The sequence below is a fragment of the Benincasa hispida genome, chromosome 9, assembly GCF_027475165.1.
Source record: "Benincasa hispida cultivar pf3 chromosome 9, pf3_genome.v1.1, whole genome shotgun sequence".
Classification (NCBI taxonomy): domain Eukaryota; kingdom Viridiplantae; phylum Streptophyta; class Magnoliopsida; order Cucurbitales; family Cucurbitaceae; genus Benincasa; species Benincasa hispida.
The window spans coordinates 80,117,822-80,132,528 of record NC_143486.1 but is presented as its reverse complement, the minus strand read 5'-3'; the positions used below and the strand labels follow the sequence as shown (position 1 = coordinate 80,132,528).

At 32.9% G+C, this 14,707-nt stretch overlaps 1 protein-coding gene across 1 annotated transcript; it reads right to left on the bottom strand.

Moving 5' to 3' along the window:
* Nucleotides 1-5,390: 5,390 nt before the first annotated feature.
* LOC120087215 (zinc knuckle (CCHC-type) family protein) lies at nt 5,391-9,751 on the bottom strand. The gene is made up of 7 exons (XM_039044126.2): nt 9,403-9,751; nt 9,249-9,311; nt 8,558-8,712; nt 8,314-8,433; nt 7,093-7,294; nt 6,695-6,809; nt 5,391-6,595 (listed from the first exon to the last, which is right to left on the bottom strand). Exons 1-7 carry the CDS (start codon nt 9,625-9,627, stop codon nt 5,859-5,861), a joined length of 1,617 nt encoding a protein of 538 aa, XP_038900054.1. The 5' UTR covers nt 9,628-9,751; the 3' UTR covers nt 5,391-5,858.
* Between the last annotated feature and the right edge of the window lie 4,956 nt (nt 9,752-14,707).

Genomic DNA, 14,707 nt, shown 5'->3' with positions numbered 1-14,707 from the left:
CAAATCAATCGTGGAAGCATCTCAATTACTTCTTGATCGAGTAATAAATTTTTAGTTTTTTTTTAATTCAATTTTATTTAATTTTTGAGATTTTTATCAAGAGAAACACTTGAATCTTGAATTGACATGGATTTAGTGAAAGAAAATTGTTTTTTTTTTCAAAAATCCATTCGCTTCCTTACACAAATCAATTGTGCAATCGCCCCACTATTACTTCTTGAAGTTTATAGTTTTTCTTGATTCAAATTTATTTAATTTTTTTTATTTTTATTAAGAGAAACATTTAAAAATCTTGGATTGACATAGATTTAGTGAAAGAAAATTTAGTTATTATTATTATTATTATTATTTTTTATTGTTGCAGAAACTCAATCGCATTCTTACTCACATAAATCAATTATTGAATTGTCCCACTATTACTTACTTCTTGAAGTTTTTAGTTTTTATTGATTCACTTTTGTTAATTAGCTAGATTTTTATCCTGAGAAAAACTTAAATCTTGGATTGGCATGGACTTAGGGAAAGAAAATTTATTTTTTTGTTGTTAAAATTTTCAATTTGTATTTGTATTTGTATTTGTAATAATCATTCTATTATTACTTCTTGATTTAGCGATAAGTTTTTATTATTATTATTTTTTTTTAGTAAAACACTTAAATCTGGTTTGCATGGATTTATGGAGATAAAAATGGTTTTGTTTGTTGAATCTTTCATTTGTGTTTTTTTTTTTTTTTGAAGAAACTCAATTGCTTCCTTACTCGTACAAATCAAGTGTAGAATCATCTCACTAGTACTTCTTCAGCCGTTGTTAGTTTTTCTGGATTAAATTTTGTTCAATTTTTTAGATTTTTATTAAGAGAAACACTTAAATTTTGGATTGGCATGGATTTAGGAAAATAAAATCGAACTTTTGTTTTTGTTTTTGTTTTGTTTTGTTTTTTGTTTTAGAAACCTAATCGCTTCCTTAATCACATAAATCAATCATGGAATCATCCCACTATTATTCTTGATCTAGCGGAGTTTTTAGTTTTTTTTTTTTATTCAATTTGTTTAATTGTTTAGATTTGTATGAAAAAAAAGTACTTAAATCCATGCATAGATTTAGGGAAAGATTTTTTTTTTCTTTTTTCTGTTGAATCTTTCATTTGTATTATTATTATTTTTTTTTTTAAAAAAAATTCAATTGCTTTCTTACTCATACAAATCAATTGTGGAATCATCCCACTATTACATCTTGATTGAGCAGTAAGTTTTTAGTTTCTTTTAGTTCAATTTTGTTTAATTGTTTAAATTTTTATTGAGTCAAACACTTAAATATGGTTTGCATGGATTTAGGGAGAGAAAATTGATTTTTTTTTTTTTGTTGAATCTTTCATTTGTATCAATTACTCACACAAATTTATTATAGAATCATCTCACTATTCCTTCTTGATTGAGCAGTAAGTTTTTAGTTTTTCTTGATTCAATTTTTTTTAATTTTTAGATTTTTATCAAGAAAATTGATTTTTTTTGCCGAATATTTCATTTATGCCAACTTTTTTTTTTTTTTTTTTAAAGTTAAAATGTTTACAATGATAGTCATTGAAATTAAACACATCAATGCGAAATTTTGTTTGTTAAATCTTAACTAGATGGAGATACATTTGATTAACAATATTTTTCTAAAATATAGAGTAAGAACGAAATAAAATAGACATAAATTCAAAATGAATTCAATACAGGTTGATCTGCAAAATTAAAAAATTAAGATATTTTGTCCCATGTTTGTAGTTTTTTTTGTTTTTTCTTCAAGGGATTTTAGGGGAAAAAAAGAATAATTAAATCTCTTGTGAATACGACACGTGGTGACGTCAACTGAAATTTTAAAAGGATGTTCAAACTTCAAGTTTGATTTTGTTACTTAAATGAAACAATTGGATTGGATATCAAAATATTTATATTGTATATTTTTTAAATATTTTTTTTAGAATTGTTTATTTATTGCCTTATATATAAAAAATATAAAAGAAAGGACAATCTAATTTAGGGAAAGAAATATTTTTTAAAAAACTAATTTGAAGCAGTAACTACTAGCTAGCCATTATTTAATTATTTATTTTTTAAAACACATTACTTGTTTCAGGTAATTATTCTCCGCAATAAATTTACAGAAACATGTAATTCTTTTTAACTTTTATTGAATTAATAAAATTGAATAGCATTATGATTTTTATAGGTATTGTATTATTTGAGATTTCATGCACATATATTAAATAATTATAATTGACTTTTCAAATAAAAAACATGAAAAAAAACTTGATGAGAGGTTTTATAAAAGAAACATAACAAACAACCTTTTTTTTCCTGAAAAACTACAACGTTCATTTTTAAAATAAAATTGGCTTTTATTTCTTTTCTTTCATTTTTTCTCAAGTCTATTCATTCACTTACCTATTATTAGGTCGTATCACTTTTATTCCAATTATATCATCTATATTTTAATTCTATTCATATATTTTTTTCTCTTTTTATACTTTTAAATTTCATGTCAACTATTTAAAATTTAAATTCAATTATATGAGTATTATTTAAAAATTTTATTTCCTTTTTAAAAATTTCTAAAATTTTTTTAAATGACATTCAAAATATCTCATATTCATGGTAAATTAACTTAAAACATAGTTTAAGATACTATAAATTACTTCCTTCGATGTCAAATATTTATTAATTATACTCAATGTATATTGAATCAAAATATCATGATAAAGAATGATTAAATCACAGTTTAAATTTTATCACAAAATTTACATAAACATGGCCAACTATGTGCTAATTTCGTGCAAAAAAAAAATATTGTGTTTATTGAGATAGTCAAGTTAGTCCATCTCAGTCCTACCAAGTTGATGCAAACGATATGTCTCAGTCCTACCAAGTTGATGCAAACGATACCTATTCTTAGACTATGAATGGACGGTTATGAAACAGTCTATAAGGATGACCCAATCATCCTTAAACAAACCCCTCAATATCAAATTACTCTAAAAGATGATTACTAAACACAATAAACGAACAATTTCAAATTTATATTTAAACACTTCCGCCAACCAAGTCTTTCTATTTTTGTTTTTTATTTTAATATATTATCAGACGAGTTGGTTGTTTTGGAGTTGGTCACTCGAGGTGATTTTGGTCATTCCCCGTCCCCGTCCCCGCCCCCTCCTCCGGCCCACCCCGTTTTCCGTCCCCGCCCCAATTAACTTTTACATATTTATTTAATATAGTTATTTAATGTTATATTATTATTATTATTATATAAATATTACATTTAAATTTCAAATTTGATTATTTATTGGGAAAAATAATGAATATGTTTAAATTGAATGTTTAAATTTAGATTATATATGTGAATAATTCTATTTATATTTATTTCTTTCTACTAAAAAAATTAATTAGTTTTTTTAAACTAAAATTGGAGTAATTTACCTTTAAATTCAAATTGTCATATAAAATTAACTATAATAAACAATTTAGTGATAAAGTTAATTATTTAATTAAAATTTACTCACATTAGTAATTTAAATTAATTGAATTTTTACAAAAAAAAAAAAAAGGTAACTGGAAAAAATTCCCCGCAGGGAACCCGATCCCCGTGAGTTCTCTGCGGGGAATCCCCGCCCCGATCCCCGAAGAATTTCACGAGGATGGGAAATGAAATGGGGAGCGGGACAAGGATGGAAAATGACATCCCCGACCTCATCCCGTGGACATCTCTACTCGAAATATTAGAAACTCCAATTGAAAAAAAAAAAATTATTAAAAAAATTGTTACAGTGTGTCGAATATAAAAACAAAACTTACTTTTAAAAAATTAATAGGTTTATTTCACCAAATTAAAGTTTGGATTAAAAAAATAATAAAAATAAAAAATGAAATAACAAAAACAGTATCAATACAGTAAGTAAAACTTAAAAAAAGAAATAGAAACACAATTAAAAAATGCAAATTTTCTAAACATTTTATATGTTCATATAAATAAAGTATATCTTAAAAAACTAAACGGGACATGTTTGGAGACAGGGCATAGATACTCTCCCCATCCCACCCTGTTCTCGATCGAAGATCCTACTTTAATCCTCAATTTAACCCCTATCTCTAGTTAAATTGGGAATTTCTCACCTCGGACCCACCCTTGCAGGTTTTTTTACCATTCTTATCTTCGCCATAGTTGGCCTCCTAAGGTGAATATCAATGTTGGTCGTCATAAGTAGTCGTCACTAAAGTTGGTCATGTCATGTGAGGTGATAACCAAAGTTAGCCATCCAAAGGTCTTCGTTAGAGTATATCACCAAAGTGTTGTAAAAGTAGTCGCCAACGATGCTCGATAGATGGAACCAATTAGAGCATTGAATGGAGAGTTGTGTTGAATTGGAATGAATTGGGATGAGTTGGTAAAAATAACCAGCTCCACAAATATTTAAAGTTGATGGACCAAACATTAAATTAGTAATCTAGCTAGTAATCGATAGAAGTATGATGAAAATGGATGTTTAGAAATGAGCATATTTGATGACTAATTTTCAAATTTTTTTAGGAGACTACAGGGAGAGTATAAATATGAGGGAATTCATGCAATGGATTTGTTATCATGTCAAATTTATGGCCAAAATAAGGAATGGAAAAATCCTCCAAATTTAAAGAGAGTGGGGAACCTCTACTATTATGTCACAGGTTACGTTCATAAACGAATACTGAATACTAATTAAATTTACATAACCTAACATTTTAATTATTAACAGTCCAAAGTAAAGAGACCATCATAAACTGTTCTCTCTCAAGACGGATAATGTGACGACGAGTGACTTCCTGACCCAGAAGAAACTCACCCCTCACTTCGGAGGTTTTTCCTTGAGATTGTATTTAATTTTTATTTAAAAAAAAATTAAATTAACTTTTCTGCTCACTCGTATGGTCTGGACCCCCACAAAGTGGAAGAGAGTCGACTGAACATCTCAGCCATTGGCGGGAATTTCGCCGGTGGCATCCGATCCCCAATTCTTGTTCACCTCTGATGATCATGTTGGGTGAATTGGGACCTCGTATGATCGTGTCGGGCAAGCAACAGCCACTTCGTCATAGTACTGACTTATGGGCTAACGAGTCACACTTTGGCCAAGTATCCTACAAAGAGACTCCCGAGAGCCAGAAATATTGAAGGAATGGCTATAGGAATGGGCGCATCATGACACCCATAATCTAGATGTTTCGCCCAAATGAATTAAATTAGTTGGTACTACAAAGGTTAGAAAAAGTGAATGAAAAGAGTAATAGGAAGTGGACAGAGACACTTCCCAACCAGAAAGCAAAGTTCCCACATAACTATTTCTAGGTTAATAGTGATCAAATACTTGAGATTGGATGATCAATGAAAATCACTTAATAAGGGTAAAGTTGAATCTCAGGTCACATATTTTACCACGTTATAACAATCAACGAACCAACTTTACTTTAAACTAACTCTCCTTCATCAAATCTCAATAAATTAATTTCCTGTGTGCAATTTTCACACAGTAGCTTGTTTGACCATATTCCCATGTGTAATTTCATCATATATTACCAGTAATAGATATCAATTAATTCAAATTTTTGAGACATTACCTGCTAGAAACCAGCGCCAGTCAGTCATCTTACTTTGAAATGCTAAGCTCCAACGAAATTCGGAAGGCTTCTTCACATCTTTGCTCTTTGCTCATTTTGTAATGTACATTACACGTCCATGGAACCAACCAAATCCAGTCATGAAGAACCAAAAACTGATATTCATTATTATTTTGAAGTCAGAGTCCCCCAAGGTTCTGAATATATACACAAGGTAAGATACACTAATGTCTTGTCTTCTTAACTCTATCATGTTTCTCTCGATCAGAATCATCTGGTGAGTAATAATTCTTTCGGCCTTTGCTTCTATGATGCCTGTTCAATTCAGAATCATCCGACGAATAAGACTTCCTGGGTCTCATTTTGCTACTTGAATGATGTCTACCTAAGTGCAGACCTTTGGATGAAGAATGTTTGGATCTGCTTTTATGTCTCTCAAATTCGGAATCTTCAGATGAGTATGATCGGTTTTTTCTGCCTGATCTGTGTTCTAATTCAGATTCCAGCTTTTTACATGAATCAAAATCCTTGCGTTTCCTCCCTTTATTATGCCTCTCGGAGTCTGAAATATCTGTTGCGCTTGGTTCCGGGCAATATCGATCAGCAATAAGAGGCCGCTCAAAGCCGGAAACATCAGAAGTATTTAAACGCTTCCTTCTATCCTTTTTAGTCTTATGATGCGTATCAAAGTCGGAATCATCAGACAAATACAAAGTCTTGTGCTTGTTCCTTCTATCTAGCCTATCTAACTCTGAAGTTTCTGAACTTGATTCACTACTGCTGACTTGTTTCTTTCTTTTAGATTTATGTTTCTTCTTTGATATTCTCTCATCGTCTTCTAGGTCCTTTACTTTTCTACTAGTTGATGATTGAAGCTTTTTCCTTGAAGACTTCTTTTTCTTGGGTTTGCTTGAAAGATTTGACAGCAATTCAGGGACAATACCGCCACCACTGAGAAAGCCTACAAATCACATGGGGAATAATAAGTTGCCAGCTAAAAACGAAAAAGAAAAAAAAAAAACCAGAATTAAAGGATTGTCACAGTGGAAAAAGCATCTACCTCCGTACTCGTCAAATATATCCTCGGCAACTATTTGCTGGTTTGGATCATCCGGATTAAACCCTCCACGAGGAGGACTAATTCCTGGTTTCTGCTTCAACTCCCACTTTAGAGGCTGTAAATAATGCAGAAAAGAAAGCACGTGAGAACGAATGTTAAAAAATGCTATATTCAGGTTGCTAATTGATTGTAGAGCAAAAGGCAAAGGCAACAAGTAGTGATCTTTTTGAGACAGTTAATGAAAGTAAAGAATGACAACACCAATGTCAGCATATTGCAAAAAGTATACACACTGAAATATTATATAATACAATATGGTTACGTACAAATAAAAAATATTAAACTAGGAAATAATGGAAGGTAAGTTTCAGATTAAGAACAGATCAAAAAATACTAGCCTCACTAATCTCTGCATGGGCAAGTATGGTGGTTAAGGGGTCATCTCTTTTCAATCGGCTTTCTTCATTTGGCATTATAGCATCCTTCAACGGACATTCACGGTCACCACTTTGATGACCATAAATCCCACATCTTACACATTTTACATTGCGTACTTCTACCCCAAATGGTTTTACTCTCGCAAAAACACCTGTGTCCATCCTGAGAACAGATAATAAAATAAAATAAAATAAACCCATAAATCTCTAAAAACAAGAATTCTTATATACAGGACTTAAATCATTAAATTTAGATTACATAACCCAAAATTAACCGTGAATTTGACTACATCAATTATACCCTACAAACATGAACTGTTCATTGGCTGCTTGGCAGCTCATTTCGTGGACTACTTTTTAAACTCCTTGAATATAGCATACATTATCTGATTCTTTACCTATGAGAACGCTCCAATGTGTTTTAAGTACAAGTGTACAAAAGAACAGGCAGACATTCATTCTGAGGCACAACCAAACTGTATAATAATAACGTGAAGAAATTGATGTTGCATAAAATCAACTGAAAATCTAATTACAGATGTTCTTGAAAGCTATATAAACAATCAATAGCATTTTTTCCTTTTCAAGCAAAAATAATGAGCCATATACAATTATTGCTTTCATGCTAAGTGTTAAACTAAGAAGCACGGGTACGGATACAAGACACGGATACGGCACAACACTAACACGGCGACACGTCATTTTTTTTTTTAAAATTTTGGACATGGACATACCAAGGACTCCTTTATTAAAACATATATTTTTTAACATATATATTATTTTTAAACAAGAAGAAAACTTAAAGAATGAGTTTATTTATTTCTATGCTTAAAAAATCAATTCGATGTATTTCACTCTCAAATTTTATTATTTTTGTTATATATATGTTGACTTAGTATATGTAAGAAGAGTTTGATGCATGTTTACCAAATGTTGGTCCTATTTTGGATTTGTACAACTAGTGTCTAACATATCTAACAAGTGTTTGATACGTCTCCAACAAGTGTCGGAGTGTCCAAGTGTCCAAAACGTGTCGGACAGACATGCTAGTCAAATCAAAGTGTTTGTGCTTCTTAGGTGCTAAATAAATAATTTCATCCAAACATGAGTTGCAACATACAAAACAAGGTGGTACAAGAAAAAGAGAAAAAAAGAACGTATTCTCACACAGTATCAACTTACCGAGGAGCATTTTTTAATACTTCAAATTCTTCTTCAGTGGGCAATGCACGCCCAAAAACATCTTTTGGCCTCGGTTTCTTACCATTCTCCCTACCAACTGTGCCTGAGGACTCTGGTGGCCTGCAAGAGGTATCGAAAACTTACTTCCTTCAAGTGGAAACAGCACTTCAAATCATGCTCAATGAATCTTCGTTTTCCACTTCCATAAGACAAGAACTGTATAAGCATGATAAAGATGAAGTACCTTTCATTTGCAGAGCCATCCTTGGGCAGATCCTGAGAGGGGTTATCACTCTCTTGTTTCTTCCTGTCATCAGCGATCTCTGCAGCTTTTGCACTTTCAGCATTGTAACCAGGTGGTCGTACGTACATAAAACTAACCGCTTTCATCATCTCCAACTAATCATCAAACAAAGGTTTCAGAGTGCATGGCCAAAAATTATCCATAAATAATAAGCAGAGTGAGTTCGTCAGATAATAAATGGAAGGAAAATTATAGACTACTATCTATTCTCATAAATAAACTACAAAAGCTGCCGCCGGAATCGAAGAGAAGACAGATCTACGTTGGGAGAAACATTTGAGGTATGCCATCATCATCATTAAGATCGAGCTTGGCATAGCAACTGTCAGCGGAGTTTTCTTTTTTGTTCCAGAAAATATATAGATATAAAACTTAAAAAAATGAGAGCCACTCCCACAAAAACCTAACCATGAACCATAGAAAAAACGTTCTCCAATTTGCTTCATAAGAAACCAGAAAGTGGAAGAATGAATGAAAAGATGATGACAAGCTATGAAGGAAATATCAACCGATCACTGAAAGTTCATAATTACTACATGTCACTTACCTATACAACTTCAAAAAATACGAAATGAAAACTGCTTCAATTCAAAGTGTAAACGTAAGAAAGCGGGGGGAACTAGGTAAAAACCTTTTCCTTCTCTTTCTTGGAGACGAGAGCAGTCTGGCGAAAGAATTCCTGCTCTTGAGCATACTGCAAACAGAAAAAATGCACCGATTGATGAGAAAACGAAGAAGAAAAATCTTGTGAGTTCGATACAACATAAATGAAGCATATAATTGACCTCGCGAGCAACTTCCTCGGCGCGCTTCTCTCGCTGTGAGTGAGTCTGCTCGGCGATCCATTTGCGACGCTGATTAGGGTACGAGAGAGGATGCCATGGCTTCTGGTTGAGATAGGAATGGCTCCAGGCGGTGCCAGCCTTGGTCTTGTAATCGACCTCGCCGGATCCAGCTTTATCAGAGAACCTTTTGCTTAGCCTTATCCCTCCTCCTTCTTCTCCGTCCATTCTCCTCCGTCGTCGTCGTCGTCGTCGTCGTCGCCGCCGCCGCTGCAAATTCCACGATTTGTCGTCCGGCTACCACTTCGATAGTTCGCCTATTTCTCCGGCTTGCCTTTCAAGATCTCCAACTCCAACGTGTGTCGTGGCCCATTGACCTAATTTGGGGCCACAAACGCATGGGCCTGTAGCCCAGTCATAACTAATCTGGGCTCTAAAATGGGCCTGTGGCCCAGTCATTACTAATTCGGCCAGCTTTCATTATGGTTATGGGGTTCCAACACTAATAGGCCTAATTACACTAATGGTATAAACCCACTATTTTTTTCCTTTAAATAATCTAACCGGCTAAGATTTTTCAAAATAGACAGGCCCAAATGTCATATAGACGCTTGCCTTATTTACGAGGGTTTCGAAAATTTAAAAAAGAATGATAATAAAATAAACTTAGGTCTTTGTGTATCTCTCCTTCATACTTAACCTGTGATTTTTTTTTTTTGGACCTCCATTTCTTTCTCCTTCTTTCTCCTTTCTTCCTCTCTCTTTTTCTTCTGTCTGGCGGCATGAGTTGCCAGCCGTGTTGTGGTGGTCAACATTATTGATGGAGGTTATTGACGGTGCAGTGATGGGCGAATCTGGACAACAACGTAGTGGATATAAGTGGTGTAGGGTTCTAATAGGCCTACGCAAGCATATCTAGTAGGTTGACGGCGTAGTAGCTAGGTGCGGATCTAGTGCCAGTGAGACGTTTGGCAGAGGTGTGTGCGAAATTGAAGTAAAGGTTGGGCAGTACGAGATTATTCCAAATAATCCATATATATATATATCAGGGTTTATTTCAAATAATTTATATATATACGAGTTCGTTTCAAATAATTCATATATATAAATGGTCGATCTAGTTTGAGGTTGAAAATGGATGGACGAAGGATCTGAGTGTATTCGTATATTTTGTTTTCAATTTCAATTACAAATATATATAGATACGGCCACAATATCGTCTACCATAGTTGTTTTAATATATACTGCTGTTTAAATACAGTTAGTATGCGATATTTGACTGCATATTGTAAATTCATACAATCCTCCCTTACAATATATATCAAATACACTCGAATATATGTATATATATTATAGGAGAAAAAGATTACTAAAATATTTCAGAGCTGCGACTTAAGAAATTGAACTTTGTGAATTTTGTTTATTTTTTTTAATAATTTAATCTAAATTATAGTATATAATATGAGGTATATATTTGTAAAATAACTGAATATACATGTGAAGGAACTCTTATTCAAGAGTACCTACAAGTGGAAACGGATTTTTCCAATTCATTGTGACATAATTTCCACATATACATTCAAACATACTAAAATGCATTCATAATGGTAAATTATTGACATGCTCAAAAGAACAGTAAATAAGAGATCGAGAGATCATACCAGTTGAAGACTTCTTCTTCACAACAAATCTTGCTTTTGCTGAGACGATAAGCTATTGCTCAACAAAACCCAATCGTCTACCTCGAACAGTCCCCATATGAACAGAAGGAAATGGAGATGATACCACCACTCAAAGCCCTCCGTATTCTTGGAGTGAGAATCCAAAGGGTGGATTTTGTTCGGATTTGGTAGAGGGAAGGGAAAAGAGAGATCGTATACAACGATCAAGCAAGTGGGAGATAGGCTCGTCTATCGTATAGACAAGACGCTTGATCGTTTAGGTGAAGTATACCATCATGTAGGAAAAAGGTAAGCAATCATCTAAACGATCATGTAGGAAAAGGTAAGCGATTTGTCTAAACGATCGTGTAGAAAAAACTAACGATCGTCTATATGTTCGTTTAGTAAATATCGGACGCTAAACGATCGCTTAGGAAAAAAGTAAATGATCGTTTAGTAAATAGCGCTCACGGGTATAATTGTTAAGCGATTGCTTAGCACTATCGCATAGGTAAGCGATCGTTCAAACACTATCTATAGACAGATTTTCCAAGCGATGACACACTTCAACACAATGTCCGCACATATCATGCTTAACAAATCGTGAGCTATTTATGCGTCTCAAAGTGATCTTTTAACTTACGCATCCATTATTAAAATAGAAGAGACGTCGTCCCATTACCCTTTTAATCGTCCAATTAATAAACAATGAATATGATCACATCATATTCATAATTTATGAATTAATATCATATATTAATCATAGTATTTTTCCTCCACTAGATATAAATCATATTTATATCCAATTTCCTCCAAATTAATTTATCTCATACATAAAATTAATTATATCATATATGATTAACTCGTTCAATTATATCATATATAATCGGACTCCCTCTCGTCAATTTGAACATTTCAAACTGACCCAAAAACTGTTTCTCAACTTGTATCCAAGCTACCAAGGGGACCTTATGGACCTGTAGCTCGAAGCTCCAACGGTACGTGAATAGCTGACTAAACTCTTTAGTTATGATATCCACCATTCATTAACTGCCAGACATTCTACTAAAGATCGACAGTTGAACTCTTATTGCCATAGATATATTTCTATGTCCATTGGATATAAACCAATCATTAGTACGATGACCCTTCATAGATGCTCGTAATTACAGCAGGCTAATTTACTGTTTTGCCCCTGTAGTTACATCTTACTCCTTAAGTATCATTGATCCCTCTAATGAACAATACAATATAGTCCTATTATGTGTGAACACCTCTCGGACCATGAGAAGGTGTGTGGCGCCATATCGTTCAAGCCCCGGGATCAACCCTTAAGAGAGCAATCTATCTATTTACCCTTGCTTCGGGGATGGAGTGAACTTCATCTTGTGAAGCTGAGTTCCCAGCTCCCAAATCAGACGAGTCCCCAAAGTGGTAGTTTTGAGTCAACTCTCTGGCCACTCACACCCATGCAAATCAAAGGACCGCTCTCAATGGCAAGATTTTCCAACTCACTCAGGATTGAGATCATGATACCTATGGTCATCCTAGTGAAGTGAAGTCTCAGTCATGAACGGAGTTATATGACGAGATGTTAACACTTCGAGGTCAGGTCTTATACAAACTCTTTGTATAGGATGCCCTTGCTCGCATGTCCGCTACACGAATGATCAGGATCAGACCTCGTAACAATTCCATAAAGTGGGTCGCGTCCCTAATGTTACAAGGATAAGGTTTCCCTCATGTATCCATATACTACAGACTATTTTGGTTGTCACTTAAGACATGATCCACTTGTACGTCACTACATACATGCTTAAGTTACATAAAGACAACCAGTGATATTAAGTTTATTGGTTTGTGGTAAAATAAAAACATCTAAATGTGCAAAGTCAAGAAGTGAAGTAAATGTCATATATATTATGCATCACAAGCGTTCTTACAAAGTTGTTTACAAACTACAGGACACGAGACTTTAGGGCACAAACCCTAACAACATGGATATATATGAAAAAGTATGCAGAATATATAACTCAATACAAACATCTATTGCATTCTTCTAACATAACGTATATTTAAAAATAACCATGAATCTAAACTGTAGTATATATGAGATAATAACACAAAATATAAACAAATGCAACAGAAAAAATGAACTATAATAGATAAACTCAAATAAGTTATACCATCATATAAAAATTACATTATAATGACATAAATATCAGACATCATGAGAATATATTAGAACTGCATACATATCAGAATACCTGAGATATATATACCAAATAAACAATGAAATATATTATATAAAAACAAATAATACTCAAAATAAACTATGGAAGATATCACATAATATAAAAAATCAAACATGAAAAACGAAGAAGACACCAATACGCGAAATGAAAAATAAAATCATATTTAATGCATTCTCTCTCCAATTGAAAATGGAGAAAAAAATATTTTGAATGTATTTCCTCTCCAATTGAAAATTAAAAAAAAAAAAAATCCTATTAAATGCAATTTCCCTCTTAATATTAAATGCACAATCTCTCCAACATTAAATAAACTTCGTAAATAGAAAATATATTTTGTAAAATGTATGACCCAAATACGACTTCTTTATATAAAAACCTCTGGTTATTTATTATTACAAAATTTCCCAATTTTAGAACCAGTTCCAAGCGAATAGTTTAGATTTGATTATTGCAATAAAAATAATGGAAATTCATCCAATCAAAAGTATACTGTATTTCGCAAAAGAATGCAGATTTTTTAAGTCATAACTAACAAATTGGAGATTGTTGTTACAATGTGGCTAGAATTTTACACAGATGAAGAAAAAAACTGTACAATTTACTTGGCGACTGTTAGAAACCATTTCAATTCAGTAATCTAAGTCCATGAATTTATCATCAACAAATGTACTGAATCAACATTTTTATTATAAAAAAAAATCTATGAAACATAAACAAGAAGCGACAAATTTTAGTAAATACTAAACATTTAAACAAAATGAAATATTTATTTGCTAATTTAAATATAGTTTTCAAAATTTTTTTGGTATAATTTTTCCCAGGATATTGACCTTTTGTCGATATTTACACCAACATTTCTGTCAAAATTGAAATCATGACGTTTCCATCTAGCATTTGAACCTTGGTACCATTGAATCATCATATTCAAACAAAAACTAAATTATAGTAACTTCCCCCCCCCCCCCCCCCCCCCCCCCCCCCCCCCCCCCCCGATATTTCCTACATTTTCATCAGCATTGTCTTTGCTATCGTCACTGAATAGCCTCCCCTGTAAACCATGAGATAACACAAGCATGCAAGATAATCTTGCCTGATATCAAAAGACGTCCAACTCTTCATATCCTTCCAAAAATATAGATGGTCAACATAGTCAATCACGGAGTAAGATGATCTTCTGATACGACGACGAGTGACCAGTCAAGTCATAAAACTTTTGCATTTTGATCCATGGTATCTTATGGCCAATTATATTCCATTTCATGGACGGCGCTGTTCTATTAGTTGTACGTGAAGAAGACGACAAAACTCCTCATAATTGACAACTCTTCTTCAATGGTTCATACTTGCTTGAATCGTATCTTGCCATAGGCATTAGGATGAAAGAATTTAGTG

What these genes read in the sequence shown, in the direction of transcription:
- LOC120087215 (XM_039044126.2), bottom strand. Translation starts at nt 9,627, where the DNA reads ATGGACGGAGAAGAAGGAGGAGGGATAAGGCTAAGCAAAAGGTTCTCT. An exon ending in GATGGCTCTGCAAATGAAAG is followed by an intron (nt 8,434 to 8,557) that starts GTACTTCATCTT and finishes TACCTCTTGCAG; the next exon opens with GCCACCAGAGTCCTCAGGCA. An exon ending in TATATTTGACGAGTACGGAG is followed by an intron (nt 6,596 to 6,694) that starts GTAGATGCTTTT and finishes TGTGATTTGTAG; the next exon opens with GCTTTCTCAGTGGTGGCGGT.